This window comes from Puntigrus tetrazona, chromosome 17 (assembly GCF_018831695.1).
Source record: "Puntigrus tetrazona isolate hp1 chromosome 17, ASM1883169v1, whole genome shotgun sequence".
NCBI classification, from domain to species: Eukaryota; Metazoa; Chordata; class Actinopteri; order Cypriniformes; family Cyprinidae; genus Puntigrus; species Puntigrus tetrazona.
In genome coordinates this window covers 21,180,468-21,206,385 of record NC_056715.1, presented here as the reverse complement: position 1 = coordinate 21,206,385, position 25,918 = coordinate 21,180,468, and the positions used below count along the sequence as shown (strand labels likewise).

The 25,918-nt window shown below is 37.2% G+C and overlaps 1 protein-coding gene across 3 annotated transcripts; it reads right to left on the bottom strand.

Moving 5' to 3' along the window:
- Positions 1-2,328: 2,328 nt before the first annotated feature.
- On the bottom strand, positions 2,329-23,232 carry slc35f4 (solute carrier family 35 member F4). 3 transcript variants are annotated; one of them, XR_006252984.1, is made up of 8 exons: positions 22,875-23,232; positions 9,072-9,372; positions 7,723-7,942; positions 7,086-7,211; positions 6,799-6,991; positions 5,527-5,616; positions 2,923-3,223; positions 2,329-2,437 (listed from the first exon to the last, which is right to left on the bottom strand). XR_006252984.1 is itself a non-coding variant. In XM_043262401.1 (7 exons), exons 1-7 carry the CDS (start codon positions 23,092-23,094, stop codon positions 2,982-2,984), a joined length of 1,392 nt encoding a protein of 463 aa, XP_043118336.1. In that variant the 5' UTR covers positions 23,095-23,232; the 3' UTR covers positions 2,335-2,981. The 3 variants fall into 3 exon arrangements, 2 of the variants coding, with proteins under 2 accessions (XP_043118336.1, XP_043118338.1); XM_043262401.1 differs by having other exon boundaries at positions 2,335-3,223; XM_043262403.1 differs by lacking the exon at positions 22,875-23,232 and adding an exon at positions 14,639-15,030 and having other exon boundaries at positions 2,336-3,223.
- Positions 23,233-25,918: the final 2,686 nt, after the last annotated feature.

Sequence of the window (25,918 nt, the reverse complement as noted above, 5' to 3'; positions counted from 1 at the left end):
TCATATTATGTTTTTCTTTATCGGCTCACCTTTGTAAGCAGAAGAGACTACTTTATTTAAAAAAACATTTAAAAATCGTACTGAGCCCAAACTTTTGAATAGGCCATAAAAATGGCTGTAAATCTGATGAACTGTGTCAGCATAGGGACTGTTATCGCCACCTCCCAGAGTGAAGGAACTGGACACCATAATTTGGATTTAAAGACTTCCTCTGTGCTTTTCATACCTCCCCTTCTGTTACCCCTCACTTCCTTTTCTATGCTTCATTTGGTTTAATGGACTTCTCCAGAGGTCTGAAGATGTTCAGCCTGTCCACTCAGCTAATATCTCATTACATTTCCAAGAAAGCGAGGTCGTTATGCATTCACACAGAGCGGCTGTCGCAGGACTGTGAAGGTGTCCTAGCGTGTTTATTGCAGGGAGAATTAAGGGAATGAAAGGTTTGTCTTAGTCGGTCAGCATGTTTGAGTTTCGTTTTTTTATGGTGTGTATCTTAGGCAGAGCTGTGGCACAGTGACCAGCGCACCTTCTCATAAAACCTGTAGAGCGTTCATGCTCATGTGACGCAGGGTCGAATCCATTCTGTGTCAATTACAGATACCATTCCTCCTCCACTTTCCCATCTTTTTAGTTTCTTATACAAGAAGGCAAATGTGACAAGATAAACTGATGCTTCAATTTACAACACTCGGATTAGAAACCAAGATTTGTGATTATAAAATAAAACTCATGTATTTTCATTGTTTTTAAGTTTAAGTGTTTTTTTTGAGTTACGTTTAGTACGCTGACCAGTGTTGTATTTATTAAAATATATAAAAAATGTTTTTCCATGGAAGCCCATTTCTCGGATTGAATAAAAAATAAAACTAGGTTATTCTGACACTTTTCTCATAGTTGGTAGTTTGTTTTTTTTAAGGAGGTCTCTTGTCAGATAAGTCTGACTTTGTTTCTCAGAATCGCAAGGGTTTTTTTTCTTCACAATTGACCCTTTGAGGAGAGTTTGATTGACAGGTGATCTGACCAATCATAATGCAGAATCTGCCATTTTTGTCGGATAAACATACTAGATGGGAGAGTTAATTAACGACAGAACTTGACAAAAAGTGTGTACTGGTGTCTTTCTGGGGTTGAAACAGGATATCTTCAGATGCTCATTCATGTTTATTTTGTGCTGTAATTAGTAAAGAGGAAGAGATAAACGGCTGACATGCATCTTGAAATCGTTGAAAACGTTAGCCACTGTATGTATGTGTAACTGTAGTTATTGTATGCATTTCTGATAAAAATGACAGCCGAGTCTTTATTTCATATGAAACATAAGCTGGTCTGTCTTGTTCTGTCTATCTTGTTTGAACACGGAAAGATGTCGGTACATACCAAGTTCAAGTCCAACAACTATCTGCTCAAATTACTAATATCAAATAGAATTTAGCATGGATAGTTTGTATATTGGGATGCAGGCCTTCTCTCCTGTCCGGTTTGTTTGTCAAACAAAACTGTTCTATATAAAAAAATTCTATATAACGACTGGTCATATCACCCCTAATTCAGCCTCCCTGTGAAAAGTCAATTCTGATTTCTTTTCTGTTAATAAGTATAAGTAATAATGTCAAAAACAGTCTAACAGCTTTCGGGTTTTAAACTCACATTTTCTTTATTACATAAAATAATTTTAATTTTCTGTATTAGATAAGTAATTTTCTGAATGACATAAAAAGTCACAATTATTATTACTAATGTTTTTTAATTTAGTGATGGAAACGGCTTCTATGGTTTTCTAATTTTAATAATATTTAAAATACAAATGTATTTTTGTGACGCAGCCATTACTCCAGCCTTTTATTTTCATAACGATGTGTCTTTACTGTAGCTTTTCATCAATTTAATTTTTCTATGATTTTTCACTTTTGAATGGCGTTTTAAATTTATTGTAAAACATTCAGACATATACATATTTGTTGAAAGGATAGGAGGGCCTAGAGTATGGAGTGTCCCCATTTCTCGTGTTAGGTTTCTCTGAAATAAAGAAAAGAATATTGATTGCAGCTCTACGCGTCAAGTGTCAAAAAATAACAAGCGCTTTTCAAAGCAGATTTTTGTCTTTTATTATAAAAAGAAAAGAAAGGCTCATTCATTAAAGCATAATATATTACTCCTACATGTATTACACTACTACGTGCAATGCAAATAATCCTCATACTTCATATACATATATATATATATATCCAATCTCTGAATGCATTCATGTGTACAGTGAGCCGAACTGGCCCTGACAGAGTCGATATTCACAGAATACATTCCATGGGAAGGGGCTAGCGGAGGGGTTCAGGGGCGGGGTTTGTCGTGCAGCGGGAGACCAAAGTCTGAAAGTCCATTTCTATGGAATGGATGCGTATCTTCCCATAGAGATTGCAGGGAAGAGATTGCTAGATCCCTTCTGTAAAATAAAACAAATACTGTCAGTAAGTGAACACTCTAGCCTCCGCTCTCAGCTCTATTAAAGGCTTGCTCCACCCCAAAATGTAAGATTTTTTTTTGTTATGAATCAATTACCCCCATGTCGTTCCAAACCCGTAAAAGCTTAGATCGTCTTGGAAACGCAATTTAAGATATTTTTGATGCGACTGTCCCATTGACTGTCGAACAATTACGGCTGTCAAGGTGCAGAAAAGTATGAAAGACGTAATTTGAATTCTCTGTCGTCAGTAAAACAGTAATATTATGAAGTTACAAGGATATTGGATTAATGACAAAACTGTCCTTTTGGGGTGGAACGACCCTTTAAAGAGCTGGACAGCGTGGCATTAGCGTTCTGATCGGTTGATCTTGTGATTATTGAAGAAAAAAAAACATCCTCCTACTTCGTTTTGCTTATTCTCTTTTGTGTTTCTAAAATACAAGTACAATCAAACTGGCACATACATAGGCTGCCACAGGGAGGATCGGTGTCGATCGCTGGCTGTTCATTCACAGGTCAAAGGTCATGCCATAGGGATTGATACGGCTCCGTTGGCTCTACTCCGGCTGCGCGTGTGGACGCTGGACTCCGTGAGCTCCTCGCCGTGCTCCTCCGTCTTCTTGTCGGCGAGGGTGGTGAGGAAGCGCAGGGTGACCGTATCCCACTCCTCAGGGAGCAGCAGCAGCAGGAAGCCCAGGCAGATGATGCAGGTGGCAGCCAGACGCACCACGCTGAAGATGACCTCATGCTTCAGCACGTCGATAGCTGGAGAGAGAAACACACGTGCAGAGTTCTTAAACGTACCTCTTAAATGCATTCATGCCAGTTTCATATGGTTTGGAACAACTTTAATATCATTTCAGAAATTTCAAGTACATTTATTTATTTTAAATGTATTAATCAAATATGTTTTTTGGACATTATGACAAACTATCAAGGAGTATTGTAGTTAACTGAAACCATAAACATTTTTTTTGCTTGAAATAAAATTTATGCAAACTAAACGATACACTATTTTATAAACTAAGCATTTTATATACATAAATATGAAATGATGGAATCTAATTATGCAATCCAGATTACACTTAATCCGTTACAACCTAGCTCTCTCTGTATGTATACATGTGTTTATATATATATATATATATATATATATATATATATATATATATATATATATATATATATATATATATATATATAGCAAGGTGATTTAGCTAAAACTATAACTGAAATAAAAACTTAGAAAAATAATATAATATTTTTATAATATAATAAATAACAGAAAATCAAAAAATTAAAAAATTAAACATTAAAATATAAAGAAAATGTATAATGGTATTTTAATTATACTAATTGAATTAGGTATTGTTGTTGTGAAATCAGGATCATTTTTAATTTCAGAAATTAAAAAAAAAAATGTATATTTAAGATTTTAAAATCCCAAACTTTACACCCTTTACAGAAAATGTTTGATCATGTTCGATTTTTCAACTTTTTTTGCATCCTCATCATGAATTTTTATGGAAAAGATGACAAGTACAAGAAAAAAAAATACAAAACGGATACAAAACATTTCGGACTCAGTGTGCAAGGACCTTAAACAGGTGAGTTTTTATTGTAGTGTAAATCATTATTAAGGTGTTTTGAATGTTTGTTGTAATTCTTCTGGGTGGTTATTAGGGAATTGCAAGGTGGTTAATGTTTGTTCATTCAAAGGTGCCCACAATATTGTGATCCCTAGAGACAGTAAATCTTCGATTTTTATGTCCGTTTTATCATCTTTCAGGCTGATTGCTTATTAAAGTAACAGAAGTCAAAGCAAACTATAAAATTAATTAGGCATAAACGAGAGATTAACCAGCCTTGGGTGAGAACCGTATTACTTATTTAATGTAATTAACAATTGCAGGTTTTCTTCTTTTGACAGTGCAGTGTTTAGTTAGAAACTCTTATACATTTTTAAACTATACACAAGAGTGAGTTTCTATCATTTAAATGGGACCTTGTGCCCAGACTGTCCAAATCTCTGTGAGAATATTACTGACCAATTAACTCCAGTCAAATAAATTTCATAAAAGTGGAAATATGTTCAGCATTAGTTACTGTTATTTAAGAAGGAGAACTCTTTAGATGAATAGTATTTGCAATCCTGTGGCTATTTGTTGACTACAAAATAAACCGTTGCTCATAAAAACAAAAATAAGATCAAGTTAATAGCCTTGATTTCTAATTACTGGCTATGGAAATGTGAAATGGTTTAAAATAATAATTAAGCATAAATTCTTTTCTGAAGAAAAGCCACATGTAATTTAACAAACTGACCTTGAAAGACTTTTTTTTTATAGACAAGCACCCTCTTAAGGCTTTTACTGTCACCTTGGCAACCTCAACACCCCTTTGCCATTGGCTCGGCTGTTTGCTTTGAGTGAAGAAAATTATTGCTATTTTTTGCCTTATGACATTATTTTAATGTCAGTTAAGAATATTTTACACACAAAGTCTCCTTACCACAGTGTAAGAAAAAATTGTTTAAATAGTAAACGTTAAAAATAACCTAAATAAATATGAAAAAATGTGTTACAGAAATGATGTTGTTGTGATACGTTCAATAATTATACAAAAATAATAAATACATATCTAATTAATACAATAAAATATAATGTATATGACAAAAATTACAGCAAAAAAACCCTCAAAAGACCAAATTATGCTAATTAGATTTATATGGACAGATTTATAAATCTGGAATCTGATCTGAAAATTTTAAATTGCCTTTAAAGTTGTCCAAACAAAGTTCTTAGCAATGCATATTATTAATAAAAAAATAAGATACAATTACAGTATGATGTTTCTAAAATATCTTCATGGAACATGATCTTTACTTAATATCTTAATGATTCTGGCATATAAGAAAAATCTATGACTTTGATCTAACATTTTGTGTGTGTATATTTATATGCAATCTCTCTCTCTCTCTATATATATATATATGTGTGTGTGTGTGTGTGTGTGTGTGTGTGTGTGTAATTATTTTCAAGCACTAATGATGTACAGCATGGACTCACCTGCATTGCCTGGAACACTGAGTAACGTCCCAATGGATATCAGAATAGGATACGTGAGTACCACTCCTACATTGACCAGGATGTTAAATACTATGAGAGAGAGAGAGAGAGAGAGAGAGAGAGAGAGAGAGAGAGTCAAAAATAGGAACTTTATGTTATGATTTGGCCATATAGCATCTTTTGTCATTCAATCCTCTCTAAGTGGCCAAATACACAGAGAACTTCACATGATTTGGACGAGTGACAAAAGTTAATGGATATCACATTATCCTTAAAACACCCTAGAGATACAGAGCTCCACTTCAGCTCAAATATACAGTAAATATAAGTGGATCTGTTACTATTATGCTCCACATAGACTGATGCAGCACATATTGGATATCTAAGAAATGCCACTTCGAGGTGTAAACTGATGATTCTAACCTGATTTCTCTCACTTACTAAGCACTTAAAGCACTCTTGGTAGTGTACTTAAGGGTTGTATTTGATCCCCTACAACAATAACTCACGTCTAAACCAGCAGTGATCAAGTGGTAAACCGTCAGCGTGATTTAACGCCTGCGCATGTATACAAACTAAACCTTTTATTTATTTATTATTTTCCCCCAGCTGGTTAGCATTTGCCATTTAGTACTGTAGATGGCGCATCATTACATTACCAAAAACATATTTTTCAATTGTTTTTCACCAATTCTCACTCTTAACTAGCTGTTTATTAGCATACTAGTATATTGGCTGTTTATAAGTAATGACATATTCTGCATGGCCATATTCTTTATTGTTTATTGAGGCAAAAGTCATAGGTAATGGTTTGGTAATAGCGAGAATCTGACCTTAAAATATAAGAGTGACCTAAGTAACATATGGAGTATTATTTTTATTTTTCTTGTGCACAAGAAAGAAAAAATACAATATTTCATTGAATTATTGTAAATGTTATATGCGGTCCAGGACGACAAAGCCATATTGCACAAGTTTATTTTTTAGCAATAGCAAAAAATACACTGTATAATGATCGATTGTTCTTTTATGCCAAAAATTATTAGGTAAAGATCTTGTTCCATGAAGATATTTTGTATAGTTCCTACCATGAATATCAAAACTTAATTTTTGATTAGTAAAGGAAAGCTTTTTTTCCAGCTTCCGGATGAAGTATAAATCTCAATTTTACTTTTACGGCTGGATTTGTGGTCCAGGGTTACATATATTTTTTTAAATGAGCTAATATTGAATATATTGGCTAAAGAATCAGTTTCCATAATTACACATTACCTAGCCAAAGGCCTGCCAGCCCGCAGAGGTAACCCCAGGGCAAAGAGGAGAGGGAACCCCAATGCTCCACTTTGGTGAAGTACAGGATGAGTGGAACGCAGGAGATGAAGATGAGATTGAAAAAGCCCATGGTGGAGAAGAAATGAGCGGCCTCGCCCAGATTAGCACTGCCGAGGAACATCTTAAACAGCACCTGAGTGGTTTTGCAGGAAAAGCATATCAATAGTGAAGGAGTCTTAATGGTCATCAAGGATCTTCTGGGAACTGTTATTTTCAGCTGCACTCACCTTGTAGAGAGCAGAAGTGGAGGCGGAGCCGACTGCTAAAGCCACACCCATAAAGGAATCCCCGTGAAAGCCGTCAGCATAAGCCATCATCACAATGCCTGTTATAGCCATAATGGCGGCCACAATCTATAAGGAAAGATTACAAAGACACTGTTAATCAATATTTAAGGATTAAGGTTTATACCACAATAAATATCGGATACCAGATCTGAAACGTCAAGTGCATTGAAAGTAAAGATTTCTGATGTAAGCATAACTTGAACGAAAAACGATTTCTCATTGACTCTCCATTTATATCTATTATGTGTTTCAACTTCCCTGATCACAGCAGCAAAGCTTTGGGAAGCTTCTTGTTGCCCCAAATGCATGAATGAATTAACAATTAATGAATGTGCTCAGACAACGTACGAACCAATTATAACTTGTTGTCCAGAGTGTCTCCAGATGATTTAATGAAAGGTTCTAAAAGGTAGGTTTTAGTTCCGGGCTCACATTTATCATTTGTACCAAAGAAACCATATTTCAACTTCGAACATAATCAAACAGTCGCTGAGGTAAAATGACCTTGATACGTGAATCCCTAATACATGAAATACTGCAACTAACTGAGCAATAATTAGGGTTATATTCCACCTACCCGCACACCCATGAAGCGATCCTTGAGGACAATCCACGACAAGAGGAAGACAAAGGCCTTGTGGCAGCAGTAGAGCGCTGAGACGTCCGTAGCAGTTAGTTTTCTCAGTGCTAACAGGTACAGGTAGTTAGTGAGCGTCCACAAGATGGAGAAAGGCGCCGTTCTCTTCAGAAACACCTTCAGAGACATCCCGTCCTCCCCAAACAACCGACTACATTCCCTACACAGTTAAATGAGAAAGCAAAAGGTGGCAACACTTAACTATTAACTAACACGAACAAACGATGAACAATACATTTGTTACAGTATTCATTCATTTTTGTTACACTCCTTGTTAGTTCATGTTAGGTCACAGATAAAAAATAGATAAAAAATACACTACTCAGGGTTTTTATAAAGCCGAAATTAGCATTAACTAATATTAATAAATGCTGTATATGTATTGTTTAGTTCATGTTTATCATGTTTATCAATGCTAATAATGTTAACTAATGAACCTTATTGTAAAGTTTTACCCAAAAGGCTGGAGGTTATCTCTGGGGTAGTTAAGATTTAAAAGGTTGGTTAGTTAAGGTTCAAAGCAGGTTTGATGCCAGTGACCTTCAACCTGAGTGTGTTTATCCTGACAATTCAGACTTAACCCTCTTTTAAAAAAATGATCCAAAAATACAAATTAATAATCAAAGTGGTCCTTATGGCTAGGTGCTTTTATATAGACCCACAATATATTTGTGTGTGAAACAAACAAAAAAAAAAAGGATTCTTTTTTATTTTCCCTGAAAATTTTCTTGTTACATTCATGTTCACTTTGTCTCGTTTTGTTGAGCAGACGTTTTCAATTAATTGGTTGCTCTAGTTTGCAAAACCATTCTGAATGCACTTATTGTCTACATTCATGTTTTTAAATTGTACTTAGGTATTGAAAAATACCTGCATGTACATCTGTTATTAATTTCTGCAATTTAAATATCAGCAACCCACCCTTAAAACTACCCAGAATACAAAACCTGTCCCTATCTTTACCCGTATCCCACCTCAACAGCAGCAAAAAGTGTTTTTCAATACAATATGACCACAATAAGTACATTGTACTTTTTTGATGTACGTACATAGTAGTTAAGTCCACATAATATAAAGTAGGACTTGATATTTATTGGGATAGAGCTCGACTGCATTACAGTGGACCTCCGGGGCTGGTAGCTATCAAGTTCTAATCTTCTGTAATAAGTGTACAGTACGTTGAGCTGGATAATTAGAAATGTTTGATTTTCACATGTTCTACTTCCTGCAAACTGTTCTGGTTTTCACATCACATCGTAATCCACCAGATTCATTCATTCTGACTTTACCTGAATTTCTGAATGGGCGTCCGTTTTTCTCTGGTGGTGGCCACGTGCCCAGAATAGTAGAGGGGGAAGAAGAGAATGTTCCAGTTGGTGCTGAACCACGTGATGAAGAAGGGACAGGAAAAGGATTTGAACGTGAGCTGGACCACCTGTGTGGTGCCCACCCAAGACGAGGAGACACACAGCACCACCAGCAAACCCCCCAGCACCTTGAGCACTGTGTTGGCGCAGGTCTGGTATACGGTGCCATTTCCGCTCGTTTCACTGACTGGAGTCTCTGCATGTGATTCTGAGCCCTCCTCTCCTGCAACACACAGATCAGTATTGCACCATTACAGCACACATTATACTTCCTTGCCTCGTTACGTCCCAGCTAATAAAACTGGATTACGAAATCTCCTGTGTTTATTTTTATTCTCCTTCTGCACGCTTCGTTCGTGCATATTCTATTTATAGGACGATAAAACTCAGCCTGAAGACATGTTTGTATTCACATTTAAATGTAAGCGAGTGCATCACCTTAAAAAGCATTATTACAAAAATTATTGCATTACATTATTATGTGCCGATGGTGGAGCATCAAGCACAATTGTAATTTTTCTAGGAGGAATTTGAACCTGTGTCCTTTTGCAAACACGCGTGGGAATAGACGTAATTGTACAAACTGTATTTTCTTTACACTCTAAGCCTACCCTCATATACTTTCTGCTAGTTTATATTGAAAAAAAAAACTTATGTATGATTTTTTAAGCTTGTATAAACTGTATATTCCACCCCCTAACCCTGACTCTCACAGAGAACTCTCTGCATCAACAGATTTTTGAAAAACTATATTTAAGTACATAAAGTGACAAAAAGCAGTTGCAATTGCTGTACAAAATACACATTCCCATCTTTGCGCCAATAAAATGTTCAAAACTTTGTTTTACTACCAAATTAAAAACGTACACGTATTTCGTCACAAGTTACGTCGTTAACTACTTTTCTATCTTTCTTACCTATTCCTCCTTCTGCATTTGTTTTTACTTTGTTTCTAACTATAATTGACCTCATTTAAAAAAAAAAAAAGGTTCCTTAACTGCTTTCCAAGCACTAGTATTTACAGCAGGACGTGCAAACACACTTAAAGGAACGCTCAACTGTTTTTGAAAGTAGGCTCATTTTCCGGCTCCCTTACAGTTTGACATTTTTCCTATTTAAAACTTGACTAGTACACAATGTAGCTAAAGAAGAGTTGTCCTTTAAATAGGAAAAATATCTAAAGTCTTTGGTCATTTTTGAGCGAAATGCTTCTGGTATAATCAGATTCAGTGATCCATGCTAAGCTATGCTAAAAATGCTATCGCCAGCCCCGAAGATCAGCCGAATGGTTTCAAAAACAGAAAATAAGCCTATCTTCAAAAATAGTCGCGTGTTCCTTTAAGTGTATTTGCCTATTCCTTTAAAATCTTCTGTACTTACTTTCTGTTCCTTCCTGTGTTATAAAAGAAATGTACTGTTCCTGTCTTTTATTTGGTCAAAAGCTAGAACACAGAATTACAGACTATTTTTAGACAGGGTTAAGAAATGCTAATCGTGCGCTTTTGTCTTTGTGTTTTATTCATGAGAAATCCAACAACACTTCCTCGCGCGGCTGCCCCTGAAGTTTTCTCCGTGGATGTATCGATCAGTAGCTGCGAGTGTCAGTTACCTGCAGGTGAAGCACTAAAGCGTTTGAAATCTGCCTACGTCGCACGGACAAGCCTGTCAAAAATAGCTCCACAGGGTCATGGAGAAGCACAGAGACCATTCAGATAGAGTGGGATATACATAGAAATCAACACCACGGGGCGCCCACCGAAAAATCAGCCAATCAGAATACATCCTGCTGTCATCATCGGTCATGGCCTCCTTCAGCGAGGTAGATAGACGGCCGGATAGACAGATAGATAGATAGATAGATAGATAGATAGATAGAGTAGTGGACGGCGGATGATGGGAGATTGAACAGAGGGGAAGAGTGCTAGTATCACAAAGCCAAGATCCGTTATGCTGTAGACTCAGAGTGATCAATTTACACTAAGCCAGGAATAAAAGATGACATGCGCTGGCCCATGGTCACTAGAACAGTGTGCTGGGTCAGCAAGCACGTCTACACACACACACACACACACACACACACTCGCTCACAATGCCACTTTGTTGTTGGGATCCCGCTATCAAGCCATGGATCTCACCCTGACTGAAGTACAGACTTCATGGAATGATGTTTTGAAGCTGTTAATGTAAATATCGAATAATTGGCCATGTTACTTGTATATTCTTTATTTAATTTTTGAGAGTCAGTGTGTTTAGGTCAATGGCATAATTTTTACGCAAGTAAATTAAAAAATGCGGTTCATGCATACAATGACTTGAATAGACCTGTCATATGGCGATATCTCCTGGTATCATAATGTAGAGAAAAAAATTAGTCTCTTTAAAATATGACAAGTTCACACCACACTTTTTTTAAAATTAGAGTTAAAGTTTTGGTTTTTATTTACATGACAAAGGCATTTTGGGTGCAAACTGTTGCATACTTTTAAAAACAGATTTCAAAGTGCATGCAAATCAAACAAGGCCATACTTACTAACGTTACAGCGCAACGCTATATCGCAACAAACTACTATAAAACCAAAGTAATTTTGCCACTAGCACAAACTGTATAAGTCTTGGGATGATTTGTTTTTCAATCCAGGACGAAACCCCATACAACGATTCCATTATCTTCTTTATAGTAAATATAAAAATGTGAAAACAGTAATCTCATGCGCATATGTTTAGTCTGTATTTATGTTTCTTCCAACCTGCTCTCATAAAATTTTTTATGTACTTTATTGTAAGTTTTGCTGCAGTTTTAAAGTGAAACGTCCACTGAGTTCAATACAGGTTCAATATGTGAACCCTGGCACATTTTTATTGATATAGGTATGTATTGCAGTGGTTCAGAATTAAAATATCTGTGGACTGTCGCTAAAAGTTAATGCTCTATCACGCTGTAAATATGCGCTACACCAAATCCAACCATAAACCTACCCGATAGTGTTAACAAATCAAAATCAGCAAAAACTGATATAAAAATGCATTTGTTGATGTCATTTTAACTACTTTTTATGCAGATTTGAACTGTTTTGTTGACTCATGAAGCTCCTCACCTCTCAAGTACATCTCTGTTCAAAAGCAGTTTTCAAATCTCCCAGGATATTAATATTGTTTTGAAGTCATAACATGATATTCTTCGAGCAATTGTGTGAAAATTATGCTTTATTAATTGGATCTCTGTGAATTTTTGTGAAAAGGAAAAGAGTTAAGTCCAGGTACATTTCTACTGTTTGTAGTACATTGTTATTGTGTAAACATACTCTTAGTTTATTAATAATAATTAATTATATTTGCATCTATATTACATAAAGAAAAATATACATAATATACATACTGATCTCTCAACATTGCACTAATGTCTGGTTGACTTTATAAAGGCTGGACATGTTGGAAATGATGGTGTTCTTGTACCTTCCATGTGTTTGTCTTGTTGACTTTTAAAATTCGAAGTATTCTAATCGACAGCATTAGGAAAGGCCTGCACCACTCAAAGTCCTTGGATACTTCAATGCACAGCACACAAGACCCTGATCTCACTTTGCTTTATTGATCGTTACTTCAAATGACTTTCACCTTTCAGACGAATAGTTATGTAAATGATGTTTAAAGAGCTGACCGTAACTAAAATCGCGCGACAGCCACGCTCTGCCTAGCCTAGAAGCCACAAAACTGAAAGAATATACTGAAAGTCTCATTTCACGCAGTTTCAGTTAAACCACAACTTAACTTGAATGATGTCATTTTTAAGTAAAAAAAAAAAAAAAACCTGCCACATTTTTAGACATATTTTTTACTGAAAAAAGGGCTCCCACGGTGTGCACCCACACTGACAGACTTTTTATATCCTGTGGATTGGCTGGATAGCTTAACAACCTGCAGAAACCAACAATACCAGGAACCGCAGGTCCAAGATGTGGAGGCACAGAAATGTCACATCAATGGTAAATCCCTGATTTACCGCCCCTACATATTTTCACTGCGCTGCTCAAAATGTTATTGTTATTTTACAGCAGTGAGATTCATAACCATCGTTTTACAGGAAGACGTTTGGAAAAGGAATTGGTAATGTACGCCGACTTATGACGAGCAGTTTGGTTGCTGACATACGTCTAAAAATCTTATTATTATTATTACTTAATTATTTTTATCAGTTTTTATGATCTTGGTATATTTGTTCTTTTTACTGTCAAAAAGCACATTCTATCACCCCATGTCAGTCAAAAAAATTGACATTTCTAATGAATTAATGTTGTTTTTGCATTCATTTTATGCTTATTATTTGATATAGGCTTAAACAAAATCTTCATGTAGACAAAAACCCTGAAAGTTGGTGATATATATATATATATATATATATATATATATATATATATATACACCATCATGTCAAACTAAAAATGTCAATCTAAAGCATTCTAATTTAATCAGAACCTGCAGAGTAGTATATTAGCATTATATAGTATTTATGAAAAAATCTAATAAAAACAAATTAGTGATTTATTATAGCAAAGAGCTTGTTTGAGAAGACCAACGCATGTATCAAAATTTTAATCAGATAATCGATGTAATCAATATAAATCAATTCGATAATAGTACAAGCAGGAAGTTTTAAAAACTGTGATCAGAAACGTCATACAATCCCACAATGCAACTGTGCGATATGCCACCTGCTGCTACAAGCAGAGTCTCCACCAAAACACTAGTGAAAAGTAACCAGACAAGTAACACAAACACAACCGGTTATTATCAGAAATACAGCATAAATACAGATTATAGATAAATATAGAGACCCTTTGTAATGCAGGTTTTTATGAAGGGATAACACGTTACCAGAACATTTCATTTGCTGACAATTAACATGAATTAACAACAGCATTTATTAGTGTTTTACTAATGCATTTTAACATTTAAAGTTGTATGCTAACGTTTGTTAATGCACCGCATACTAATGTACTTTTGAGTTAACAAACTGTAAAGTGTTACCCCTGAAAAACACAACAGCACCACAAAGCCGGCATTGTATTTAGATAAACAAACAGTATCATCATTAAATAAAATGTCATTTAATATCGAAAGTGTGATATAAACTGCTGAGGTAAGATTACGGCTCCTATTCTGCTTGGTTGCAAACACACAAACTTCTGGAAACGAACACACACACACACACACACACACACACATAAACACGCACTTAACACATTTCCCACCATGCTAACTTACAGACTTAACAGTACATGTCTCCGTTTTTCACTCACTCACTTTCCTGCATCTCTTCTCGACCGCAGACTAGTTTAGCCGTCTAAATGAGCAAACAAACTTCCGTCATTTTCAGGAAGAAGTTCGTTATGATTACACGCTGCTCTGTAACTACGCCGGACTAGCTCAAGATTAGCATATTTCAGGGGGGACAAATGTAATCGAAAGCGCACGAACGGTTGCGTTTTACCTTCAGAGATGGGGCAGGTGAGCACCTGGGCGCTATAGGAGCTGAGAGGGGCCACTCGGGCCGAGTGTTTCTTCATCCTCTCCTCCTTCCTTGGGAGTCCTGAGCTTTTGGAAGTGTGTGTGTGCGCGTGTGTGTACGAGCGGCACGGCTCACCTCCTCCGACAAACCCACTTCATCCCCACGCGCATCTCTCCTGTCACTCCCACAGTCTCTTTCTGGTTCCTCTTGATATCTTTTACTGTGCTCTTCTCCTGCTGTTACTTCTCTCTTTCTGCTTGGTGACAAACTTACTTCTCTTGCTCTGGGGCTCACGAGCGCTCTCAGCGTGGCACATATAATCGTAAAGTCGTGCTCTAGTGTAGATGTTGCACTGTCATGCTGCTATCGTGCGTCTCCTAGGGAGACTGTGCTTCAAGTGTGTGTGGAATGCAATCATCCCCTTCATATCTCTCTCCCTCCGTTTCTCTCTCTCTCTCTCTCTCTGTCCCCGCCTCTTCTCCTGCTAGAAGTATCCTTTGCTGTGTTTGGAAGGTAACCAAGCAGCTCGGGCTAATTATGCTGCATAGGCCCCTCTCCCCTTTTTCTTTTGCTCCTCATCGTTCTTTTTGTTTTTTCAATCTGCCCTTTTTCCAGTCAGTTCCACGTGAGATTGATGAGGCAGTATGACAAAGATGAGTTATTTAGTTAAGCAAGAAAATAGCTGTTTTTTCTTGCTCTCTCTCTCCTTGCCCAGCCGTGTTCTTTCCTTCTTTCATCAGCACTTGTGCTCCACTCGAAGGCCCTTCACTGCTCGCTTTAGCAGAGGTCTCGTCTTGCCGTCTGAGTCTCTGTAGCATTATGCTAATAAAACCGAGTACAGAGCCTTGGGGGACACCATAAAAAGTCTTGTCTCGGAAAATTTGGTGCGTTCCTGGATGAAATTATACATTTTTTCTGGTAATCACTTCAAGTGTCAGGAAATTTAGAGTCTGGAAACTGTACTTTGGTTTAAGTGATAAGTTGATGTTGACAAAATCTAAATTCTGTAATCGATTACTTCTTTCTTGTGGAGTTTTTTTCTCCAATATAAGACACAGTGACCATAATCGCCTTTCTTTTTTCCATGGAATGCTGAAGGGTGTCAGAGCTGCTCTTTTACATGCAACAAAAGTTAATTAGAACTAAAGCTGAAGGTGCATCTCAATTTGTGTACTTATACACTATTCCTTGCTATTTTGTAGCATAAACAGCGCAAGTAAAAGGTTAGAAAAAGTGTACTTATGATGCACCAATATTATGCACTTATTTTTTGTTTGTCACATACGCTATCGAATGGTTTTGCACAGTCACTATATGCTTTTTCTTTAGGCAAAGAGCAGCTTTAACATTTAACAAAGTATCTCCTTTATCGTCCTTAAAAAAGGTTTGAAATGTCAAAACTGGTGATTTTAAGAATTTGTTTTGGGGAACTATTCTATAAAAGTAGCTTTATTTTGTGAACTGTGCAGCGCTGGGATTTTATCAGGACTAAAGGGAGTCTGTAAATCACACTAATTCAGGTATTGAGTACCCCTTTAGCAGGCCTGCCTGGTCAGAGCAGGGTCCATTACACCCTGTCTGCGGTTTTCATGGCCTCGCATTTAATACGTCTCAATGATGCTTGTTCCAGTGGTCCCAGCCATGCATTCGATTAGCCGAACACCCACACACTCCTACATCTGTTTCTTCCCATTTCACACGACCTTACACAAAATAAAGCTTTCTGCCTCTCATTCATTCATGCCGGCTTGATTTAACACCGCACGCACAAACACGTACTGCATTGTGGTCCACCGCACGCTCCCGAACTCAAATGAAGCTTGTTTGCTTAGCCAGCGCTTATTATACTGGTGAATTAGTAGCGGGTTTTTGAGAAGAGTCAGATTTCTATGAGCTCAGAGAGTGTCACCCAACAGCATTTCTGATTGTACTATGCCAGGAAATGTACCTCACTGTTATTGTGTTTATCGCCTCGACTCCAAATCTTTATCTTACAGATAGATGTGCATTTCATTTCATGTGCACCTGCATTATTATGTGTGTGTATTTTACATATGTACCCCTTTGTCTGTACATATCCTGTATATGCTGTGTGTATATAGATTAAGTCATTTTACTTTTGTAGACCTCTGGCTGGCACCACATACACCCACATAACTGCCATTGCCTCAAGTGATTGCTCTGTTTCCTAACACTTGAAATACTCAACAAGCCACCATAAAAATATCTGGATTTTACTGCATTCTGTACATGCATTATTGCCTCTGGAAATTATGTTGGACTTTACTGGGACTTTACTTTCAGTTCCCCTTCAGTTCACAAAGATAACAGATTAACAGTAGGTGTAGTATAAATAATTATTGTCATGTTTCACTAAGTTTAGCTTGGTAAAAAGAAAATACAAAATAATATACTTGTGATGCAATTACTCCAGTCATAAGAGTTACATAATACTTTAGAAATCATTCTAATAAGCTGATTTGCGACCATTTATTACTGTCATGAATATCAAAAATCCATTTTATGAGGAAACCATGATACATTTTATGTATGAAAAATCTTTGAAGAATAGAAAAACATTTATTCATAACAGATTTTATTTGTATCTTTACTGTTTTTATCTTTTTATCTAGCGCTTTCTGAAAAGTAAAATACATTTAGAACAGTTTGTTTTATAATTCAAAAGAAACTCGAACTTGTTTATCATCGAAATATTTTTGCTTCTGTCGCGGAGTCCAAAAGAGTTTTTAGATCCGCTGTAATATAATTTAACATAAATGTTTTAGTGGAGCACGGGTTGTTTCTTTACACATACACGGAAAGTGCATCCACAACCCCTCTTCCCCTCTAGTCGATTGAGTTTGCGTTCAATCATGCATATCAATATCTTTCCTGCGTGCGCATATATACAGCTCTTCACAGCCATGAAAATAAACCCTAGCCGTGCAAAGAAAGACAGAAATATTGAAAGACAGATTAATATTTCCGCAGTTGAAACATAAGCTTATATTACATATTCACACACACTTGATGATGGATTTTGTGTCAAGACATATATTTTCTGATGCCAAGAAGGAAATTAAAGCACAGTCTTTTTAACGACTTAACTGTTCTCTTGCTGATATATTATTAAAACACTGCAGACACTAAACTACAATCAAGTACTTCTGTACGGAAAATACAAAAAGCGCTAATATGGACCTATATTGAGCAGTGGTTTTATTTTCGACCTCTTTTTCAAACGGACACCTGCCATTGGAGATGCCTGTTGTTTCATCCCAGCGTCCCCCTCCTCTTGTGTCCTGCCATAGCAACGCCTGGCCCTTGTGTTCCACCTTCGACGCTGCCATTCAGAACCTTTGTCATTTAGATCAGTGCCATGTTCCTCCGCCATTGTCCACAGACCTGCTGCGTCCTTTATCTGCGTCTATTAGCTGCGTTCTACAAGACGAGAGCCACGACACCCACACTTCATAACCAATTCGTCTAAACCCCGTAAAAGACCTACAAGAGTGGAAGAGCTATGCGATTTTCATAAATATGAGCTTTGTTGTCTTTATCGCTTTTGCAATCATGATTACCGTTTTGAAGATAAACTCTAAAGGCGAGGCTACAGTGGATTGGACAGAACTTGGTCTTTTCTTGGCCGGGATTTTTTTGGCTAAATAAGAAAGAAAGTCATGCTTTGGTGAATTTAAATTATGACATAGTAATTAATAATTATAACACGAGAATATGAAATATGAGATGCCATGTCATGATGAGATAAAAAGGGACAATTCAATTGAGTGATAAAATGTCAGCAGTTCTGAAAAAAAGTCATACTTCTGCCATAATTCTATGTAACAATGTAAAAAACGTGATGATCGTTAAAGTCATACCAATATGTTTGACATTACTTTAAATAATAAAAGTAAGAAAAAAAAATTCTACAAGATTCAAATGATGATTTTTGTAATTTAAACGCATTCGTTTATTGTAATTTAATTAAGATGACTTAAATTTTAAGGCAGCATCACTGAGTTCAATGTTCACTGGTTAGTTTGAACAGTTAAGCCCTTCTGGTTCATCCTTTAACTAAAATGTTTCTTGAAAATACATGCAAATGAACAAAGATAACAAAGATGGCCATGTCCAAGCTGTTACTCTTAGTATGATACAAACTGGAACGCTAACAGTTAGCTTTCCTGTATGGACAGATCTCTTTAGAAGCACTGTAAGATGCGAAGAGTGACATCTTTTGGCCAGGCAAAGGGGTTGCACATCCTCTATGTACTCAAACCTTATGATTTGCAGTTGGCAGATAGTCATTAGCCAACGCTAATGCTAACCATATAACCCTACATTTGTAGCATCAGATGTGGGCGTGGTCAGTATTTACACTTAAACATAAACTTAGAGGTGAGTAATCCCTAAAATCAAACACTGATTGCAAGTCTAAACGTTCTTCAAATATGAAATCTGGTTAATCGTGATGTTTTTTCCAGGGTTAACAAAGATGCTAATCCGAGAACATGTCACACTTGGTAAAATCAGGTTCTGTGTGTGTGTGTGTTTGTGTGTGATTCAGCAAGTAAGATTAAGAAAATATCATTATGAATCTATGAAAGAGTTCAGAGATATATGTGAAATGACCAGATGGGGGCAGCACAGGAGTACACATAAAGTATATAATTATTCTATATTCTGGAAATGTTGTGCTGATGCAGCATATAAACATGATTCTTCCAGTTGCAAACAAGTCAAATACTGACCAGAGATTAACTAAAGCCGAAAGGTTTTATGGTTATTATTAATAATCAATCAACCCTGTAGGAAATGCCCCAAAACAACAATCACAATAAAGGAACGCTCCACTTTTTTTGAAAATGGGCTCATTCTCAAATTCAGCTTTTTACATTGGAGTTGGAGTTTTTTCCAAAAAAGTGGAGTGTTCCTTTCAGAGAAGTGCAAAAGTTTGGACCCCCAACCCCCCCATGCAAAGCTGGGTTTTGCAGAAATCGATATTATTTTGTGATGACTATTCATTAATAAAGGACAACTCAAATTACGCAAACATTTTATTCAACAAAAAAATGAATTCACATCCATGGAAAATATTAGAGCTTCATATAATTCATCTCTTAACTGTGTTGTGACTGGTCTGTCGTGTTGTATTATTAACTGACAATCAAATCAAACTGTAAAAATAAGTCTCTCTCTTTCCTGATAAGAATATGTTGAGGCTATATCTGAGGCTGCTTCACGTCTGTGATTTTATAAATTCACTAGAAATATAAAATAGCATCTGAAATAGTTTTCAGATGTAACTTGATTCGACATGGATCTGTTGTAACAGCATCCAGACAAGTGTCTACATTAATTTTCTCGATGTTCTAACTTTTTTTTAAGTGACTAAAACTATAAAACAATAACAATATAGATATTTGAAAAATATGAGTAAAAACTATGAAGGCGTTTCACTGGTGCTAAAAAATAATGCTGACTTGAAGTGTGAGCGTTATTTTTTGTTTGGGTTAATGATTCGGGAGCGATTACTTACGTCAGCTGTCTGTTCTGAAGTCTGTAAAGCTCCCAAGTGAGACTACAGTTAACAGCATCTCTCTGGCTAAGTAGATGAGAAGAGTCCCATTAGGCCTGGAGCTAAAAATAGCCCTCCAGGCGAGGTGGTCCGGGCAGAGATGGAGGGGGGGGGCATGTGTGTGTGCGCTGCAGCATCCGCTGCGGATACGTTAAGATGATCGGGTCACGTTGACTCTGCCGTCTCCGTGTAAGAGAGGTGTGAGACAACAGAAGACACCGGCAGACTTTCTGGATAAGATCAAGATGGCTCTTTCGGCTAATTAACAAACAGTTGCAAAAGTTTCAAGAGGGCAAGCTTTTTGTAGGGCCTGTGCAAAAGACAGCATATGCTCGCCGTAAAGCTGCAGAGCGTTCTTATTTAATGCCTACTCACTAAGGTATTAAGGTTTGTCGTAAAAATTTAACTGGTGTCTAAAATGATGGTGTCATATAAACTTATTTATTTAAATTATTAGCAAAAGATAGAATGGGTCAAATACAGTGAAACTTTTAAATAAAAGTTTGAACCACTAAAATTAAAGCTTTAAAAACGTTTTTGTGGTTTGGGAAAAAAAAACAAAAAACACTTATTCTTAAAATTCTTATTCAGCTTCTTGCAATTTCTTATTAAGGGTCATAAGAAAAAAATCTGGAATTACTAATTGACTAATATATGGTTTCACTTACACTTTAGTTTAGGGTCTCTTAACTAGTTGCCTAGAAAATTAGTCTTCCCTATTAACGTTAAAACACAACAGACCAATCAGAACACCGTCCGGAGATGATTCATCGGTAGATGTTTTTCCATGTCGTACAAAATTGTTATTTATGTAATGCAGTGTTTACATATTTTGCCTTGTCCGTTATTAATGCAGAGTCATCACAAAATAATAAAGATTTATGATGATGTTGTCCAAAACCCCTCTTTGCCTGGGGGGGTTCCCAAACTTTTGGACAGCAGTCTAGATATGCACATATATCACACAACGAGCGTCACCCACACAAATTTGCCAGTCCAGTAAACAGCGGTTTATGTTTTAAAATACAAACGATGCATAAATATTACACAAAATCATAGTACATGTTACCGTCTGACATCGTGCTGAAACATTAAATGACAGTGGAATTCGAATTTACGCTGAAAAAGACAAGGTCCAACAAACACTAAACGCTCTTGAGGATGACCTTCACCTTCCATGTCCAAAAGCAAACGTGTTTTAGGTTTGAATTTACAGCAGAAACGTTTCACAATCCAATCAGTCCTGCTCAAAATTTACCGCCGCGTCTCATTTAGTAAGCTTTAGCCGCTTAAGAAGTCAAAACGCTCTTTCATCTTGACTTCAACCATATAAACTGTTGCACTGAATTGCGAAAAGACTTGCCTTTGTCCATTTCCTCAGGATTAAATATGCAATTGACGACAATTTCGGACTTTTGACATCAATTACGCGCGGGCCGAGTTCTCGGGGACGGATGGCGATAACTAGTTCTGTTAAATAATAGTGCTCTCACATTGTTCTTCTCGCCTGTCCATGACTGACACTGTAATTCACTACATTTACTGCTGAGTCAGGCCTTAAAACAGCGGTGAGCATGGCATGGTCTCCGAGGAAACATTTCGACGTGACACCTTCGCACAGAAAGACAAAAAAATGGACATTTAAAGAGATTTTTTTGGTCGAGCACCAAAGAACAAAAGCGATTTGGAAAACCGGCTTCTTCGTTTGAACGAATTGTCCCTATTGTTTTTTATTCATTTTTTTTAAAATTGGCATATTCGGCACAGGCCGTCGTGTGTGATGTGCTTACGTAACAAAACGAGTGACAAAGATGAATGAGTTAACATTACCATCCAGAGTCCTCGGGGACTTGAAGTCATCACACAGAAATGCACGCACACGTACACTCCACGCTGATGTTCATTAGACACGATTCATGTACTTACACACCGCACCAGTGCAACAAAGGCACACCAGAGACACGGCCATCGTGTGACGTGTGCATTTACACTTGGCCGCAATAATCATAATAATAAAAATGATTAGACTGTGGTTCAGGAATGGCGCACAGACTACAGTTAGGATCCAATCATTACTCCATTCACACTCTTTCAACTTGTGCATTTTGTCCAACCGCACACCTTGCATACTGCTTGTGAATTACTAGTTATTGAATTCATGAGTGTGCTGTGCAGTACCATACAAGCCTGTTTCATAAAACATAAGACAATAAAATAATAAAAGCTTACCTTGTCTTCAGACATTTGCAGCATAGGCAATTTATATTTGTCGACACTAAATTGGTTATAAAGGTGCATTTTATTAAAATAGTATCTATTATCCCAGTTGTTACGTTTTTTTTTTTCATTCTTTATTTGTATTTCTTATACGCAGTATAAGATATATTTTGCATTATATTGTATGCTGTTACATTGAGAACTTTGACAGAAAGTTCTGCCGACCGGATTCACGTGTTGTTCCGATTTATGCATCAAGCACGCAACTTGTGAACAGAGCGCCCTGCAAACGTGCGTTTCCTTCACGTTCATATTCATAGATTCGTCGTTAAAGGCCAACACAGCGTGCACACGACCGTGACTTGATCTCGACATCATTAGTATCGCGTTTGTGATCGCGTGCGTTTTTTAAACACTCACTTCTGTGGCTGGAGTATCCCGGGTTGTAGCCGTAATAGCCGGTGATTCGTAAAATCCGATCCTCAATGTCGTGGACCCCGTTGGCCGTCACTTCAGGCGCATCCCAGCGGTCGTTCACCTGCGGAGACGCCTTGCCCGCTAGGTGCGGGCTCTTGCCCGGTAGGTGCTCCAGGCGAAAGCAGGTCTCCTCTCCCGAATTCTCGATCTCCGTGCCGCTCATTTTACCTCCGCTCGGGCAAAACGGCAGCTTTTAGGTCACGAGCGAAAACCATACGAAACCCGCTGTTGAGAGCATCACCCGAGTCAAATTCCTGCACACATTGCTTTGAGGAGTCGCTCAGGATTGTGTGAAACTTGCCCAGCGCCTTTCATGCATCAGACAGCAGGGGGCGTCAAGCTGCTCCGCACAGATGGCAGGGAGCACTAGGTGGTCCGGATCATTTAAGAGAATCGGTTCTTTCGGGTGATTCATTTAAGTGAACCGATTCATAAAATTGATTCATTTAATTTGTCGTGGTTTTATTTTTGTACTAAAAAGCTTTCGTACATATTGCATTTTTACTTCAGTAATGTGATTTAGCTTGTGTGATTTTACAAAATGCCCTCTTGTTTTGGGTTTTGGCGATGTCCAAGTGCGATTCGGTTCGAGTGAATCAATACAAAGAACCCGTTCAAGAGAACGATTCGCTCGATATTCGGATAGCACGGTAGAGTGGACGCAGTGGAGTGCCGTCGTTATTACAAAAGAGGAGACACGACTGCATCGTGGTGGTGCCTTAATCGTGTTACTATTGGGTTCCTCCTTGAAATATTTTAGCATGCAATGTTGCAATAGGCTTTGCAGTGACAACGCATATGATCTTAAACATGCCATACTATTGCATGCCAACTGGTGGTATATGAAATCCTAAAGACTTTGGTCTAAAGTAGTCACTGAAATATTCAACACAGAAAATGTACATAAATGTGGCTATGACAGTGACCAGGCGGTTTTCTGGAAAATGCTTTGTAAAAGGTTTATAGCCTATAGTGTAAAACTATCTATATAAATAGACAGATGGACGGATGGAAGGAAAGACAGATGGAGAAATAGAAAAGTGAACAGATACAGTGTTCGTCCATTCTGTGCTTGAATTGCTTTCTGTATATTTTAGTGCACATATGTTACACTTTAATACTTCAGTGGCCTGCGGCTGTGTCTCTATTTATTGTTTTTCATCAAATATTTATGAGGCTTTGAGAGCGTAGTAGCTCTGAGATGGTGCCACAAGGCTATTTTGCCTGACAAAATTAGATTCGGCTAGCTTCTCAGAATCTGCAATCAGGGATATTTTCTCCACTCCTGATTGTTAACGCGAGTGATACAATAATGACTAATTCATGCTTTAGCTATAATCACAGAGGCACAGTTGTGGTAAAAGTGTTATCGCATCCATTTAGTCACACAGCTTGGACCTCTCCCACGCCAGTAAGAACACACTTTCCAGATCCAGAGCAAGGCACTATAAAATGCCTCTGAATGCAAGTTTTGAGATGCTGGTCTCAGCTTAGAGCACCTCCGCTCAAAACATCCAGTAAAAGTGCTGAGGTTCAGGCCAAACCCAATCCAATATCACAAGCCAAGTCTATTTCAGTGACTCCTCTATGGTTCTGCGGCAAATCCTTAGCACTTTGTGTGAAATTGATCTCCGGCATGGGGAGGAGAATTTTCTCACGGTGCTCTCGGATTTTCTGTGAGAGAAGGACACATGCTGAGTTTCATATGTGGCCCAATTACAGCGCCAGACTCTATAAGCTTTCCTTCCCTCACTCTTGGCTAAACCAATCTGCTCTGTGCGTTGTTTTGTTTCCTTTTGTTCTCCTTCCAGCCTGCTATGCCATTTCTGTCTCTTACCATTCTTCACACTTCTTATGGTTCTTTGGTGGCCAGAACAGCAACTTGATGACACCGAAACCCTGACATTTTATGTAGAGCCAATGAAATACAAAGTAATTTTAAGTAACACTTTATTTTTAAAGTGGTCTTGTTATCACATTACATGTACTTGCTATAGTAATAACTGTAAAGTATTCAAAATGACAAGAAACTAACCCTAAACCAAACCGATGAGAGCCCTATCTTGAGCCATTTTCAACAGTGTTTCTCAGAAAGTGCCCTTTAATTGTACTTAATTGTATAAACAGGACAACGTAAAATACAGTAAAATTTTTATTGAAATCATTTTATTAGGGGCCCATTTGGATTAATGTTGGTTTAAATATGGTTTTGAAAACCTTTGAAACCATGTCTTAAAAAAAAGTTCTCTAAAAATTGACACAGTAGTGTACACGTCCATTTACTTTTCCAAATATCATTTTCAATTTTTCAAAACCACATGATATTTGGCATTCTGGACTAACCTTGTCTTGTCGTTAAAAAACCATTTGGTTTTATAAAACACATTCTGGGTTTCAACAATAATGGACGAGTTAATGTGCAAATGCCTCTTTAAAATGAGCATTTTTAGCATGCTTCTATGTTTAAGTTGAGTAATTTTACTATAATAGCAATGCATAGGTCCTTTTCTATCCAATTAAAGTGAAATAATTAAACATAAATATAGGAGCCTGATAAAAATGCTGATTTTAGAAGAAAATTCAGTCCGATCTTACAGCAATTCGTATATATTTTATTAAGTGAAGTATAAATTTTTTGCTAAATCATACGTACCTTACAAGCTGCCAAAACCTACACCTAACCCCGCCCCTAAACCTACCCGTCACTGGGGTTTAGACCAATCAAAAGCGCGTTAGCGAAGCCGTACGAATTTGTACGAATTAGCCACCTCGTAAAATACGCACGAATTGGGCGTGTTGGAAAATTTCGGATGGCACTTTTGCATCTTCAGATGTTACTTAGTATTCCCAGACTGTAAGCGCTTGTTTAAAGTAAGTAACAGCAGTAATCAGAAACAGTGGTAGGCCGGTCACACTCTCTGTTTTATAAGAGTGCTGTCAGACTGAGAAGCTCGTCATCATGATAATAAGGGTTGGAAGCAAATGGC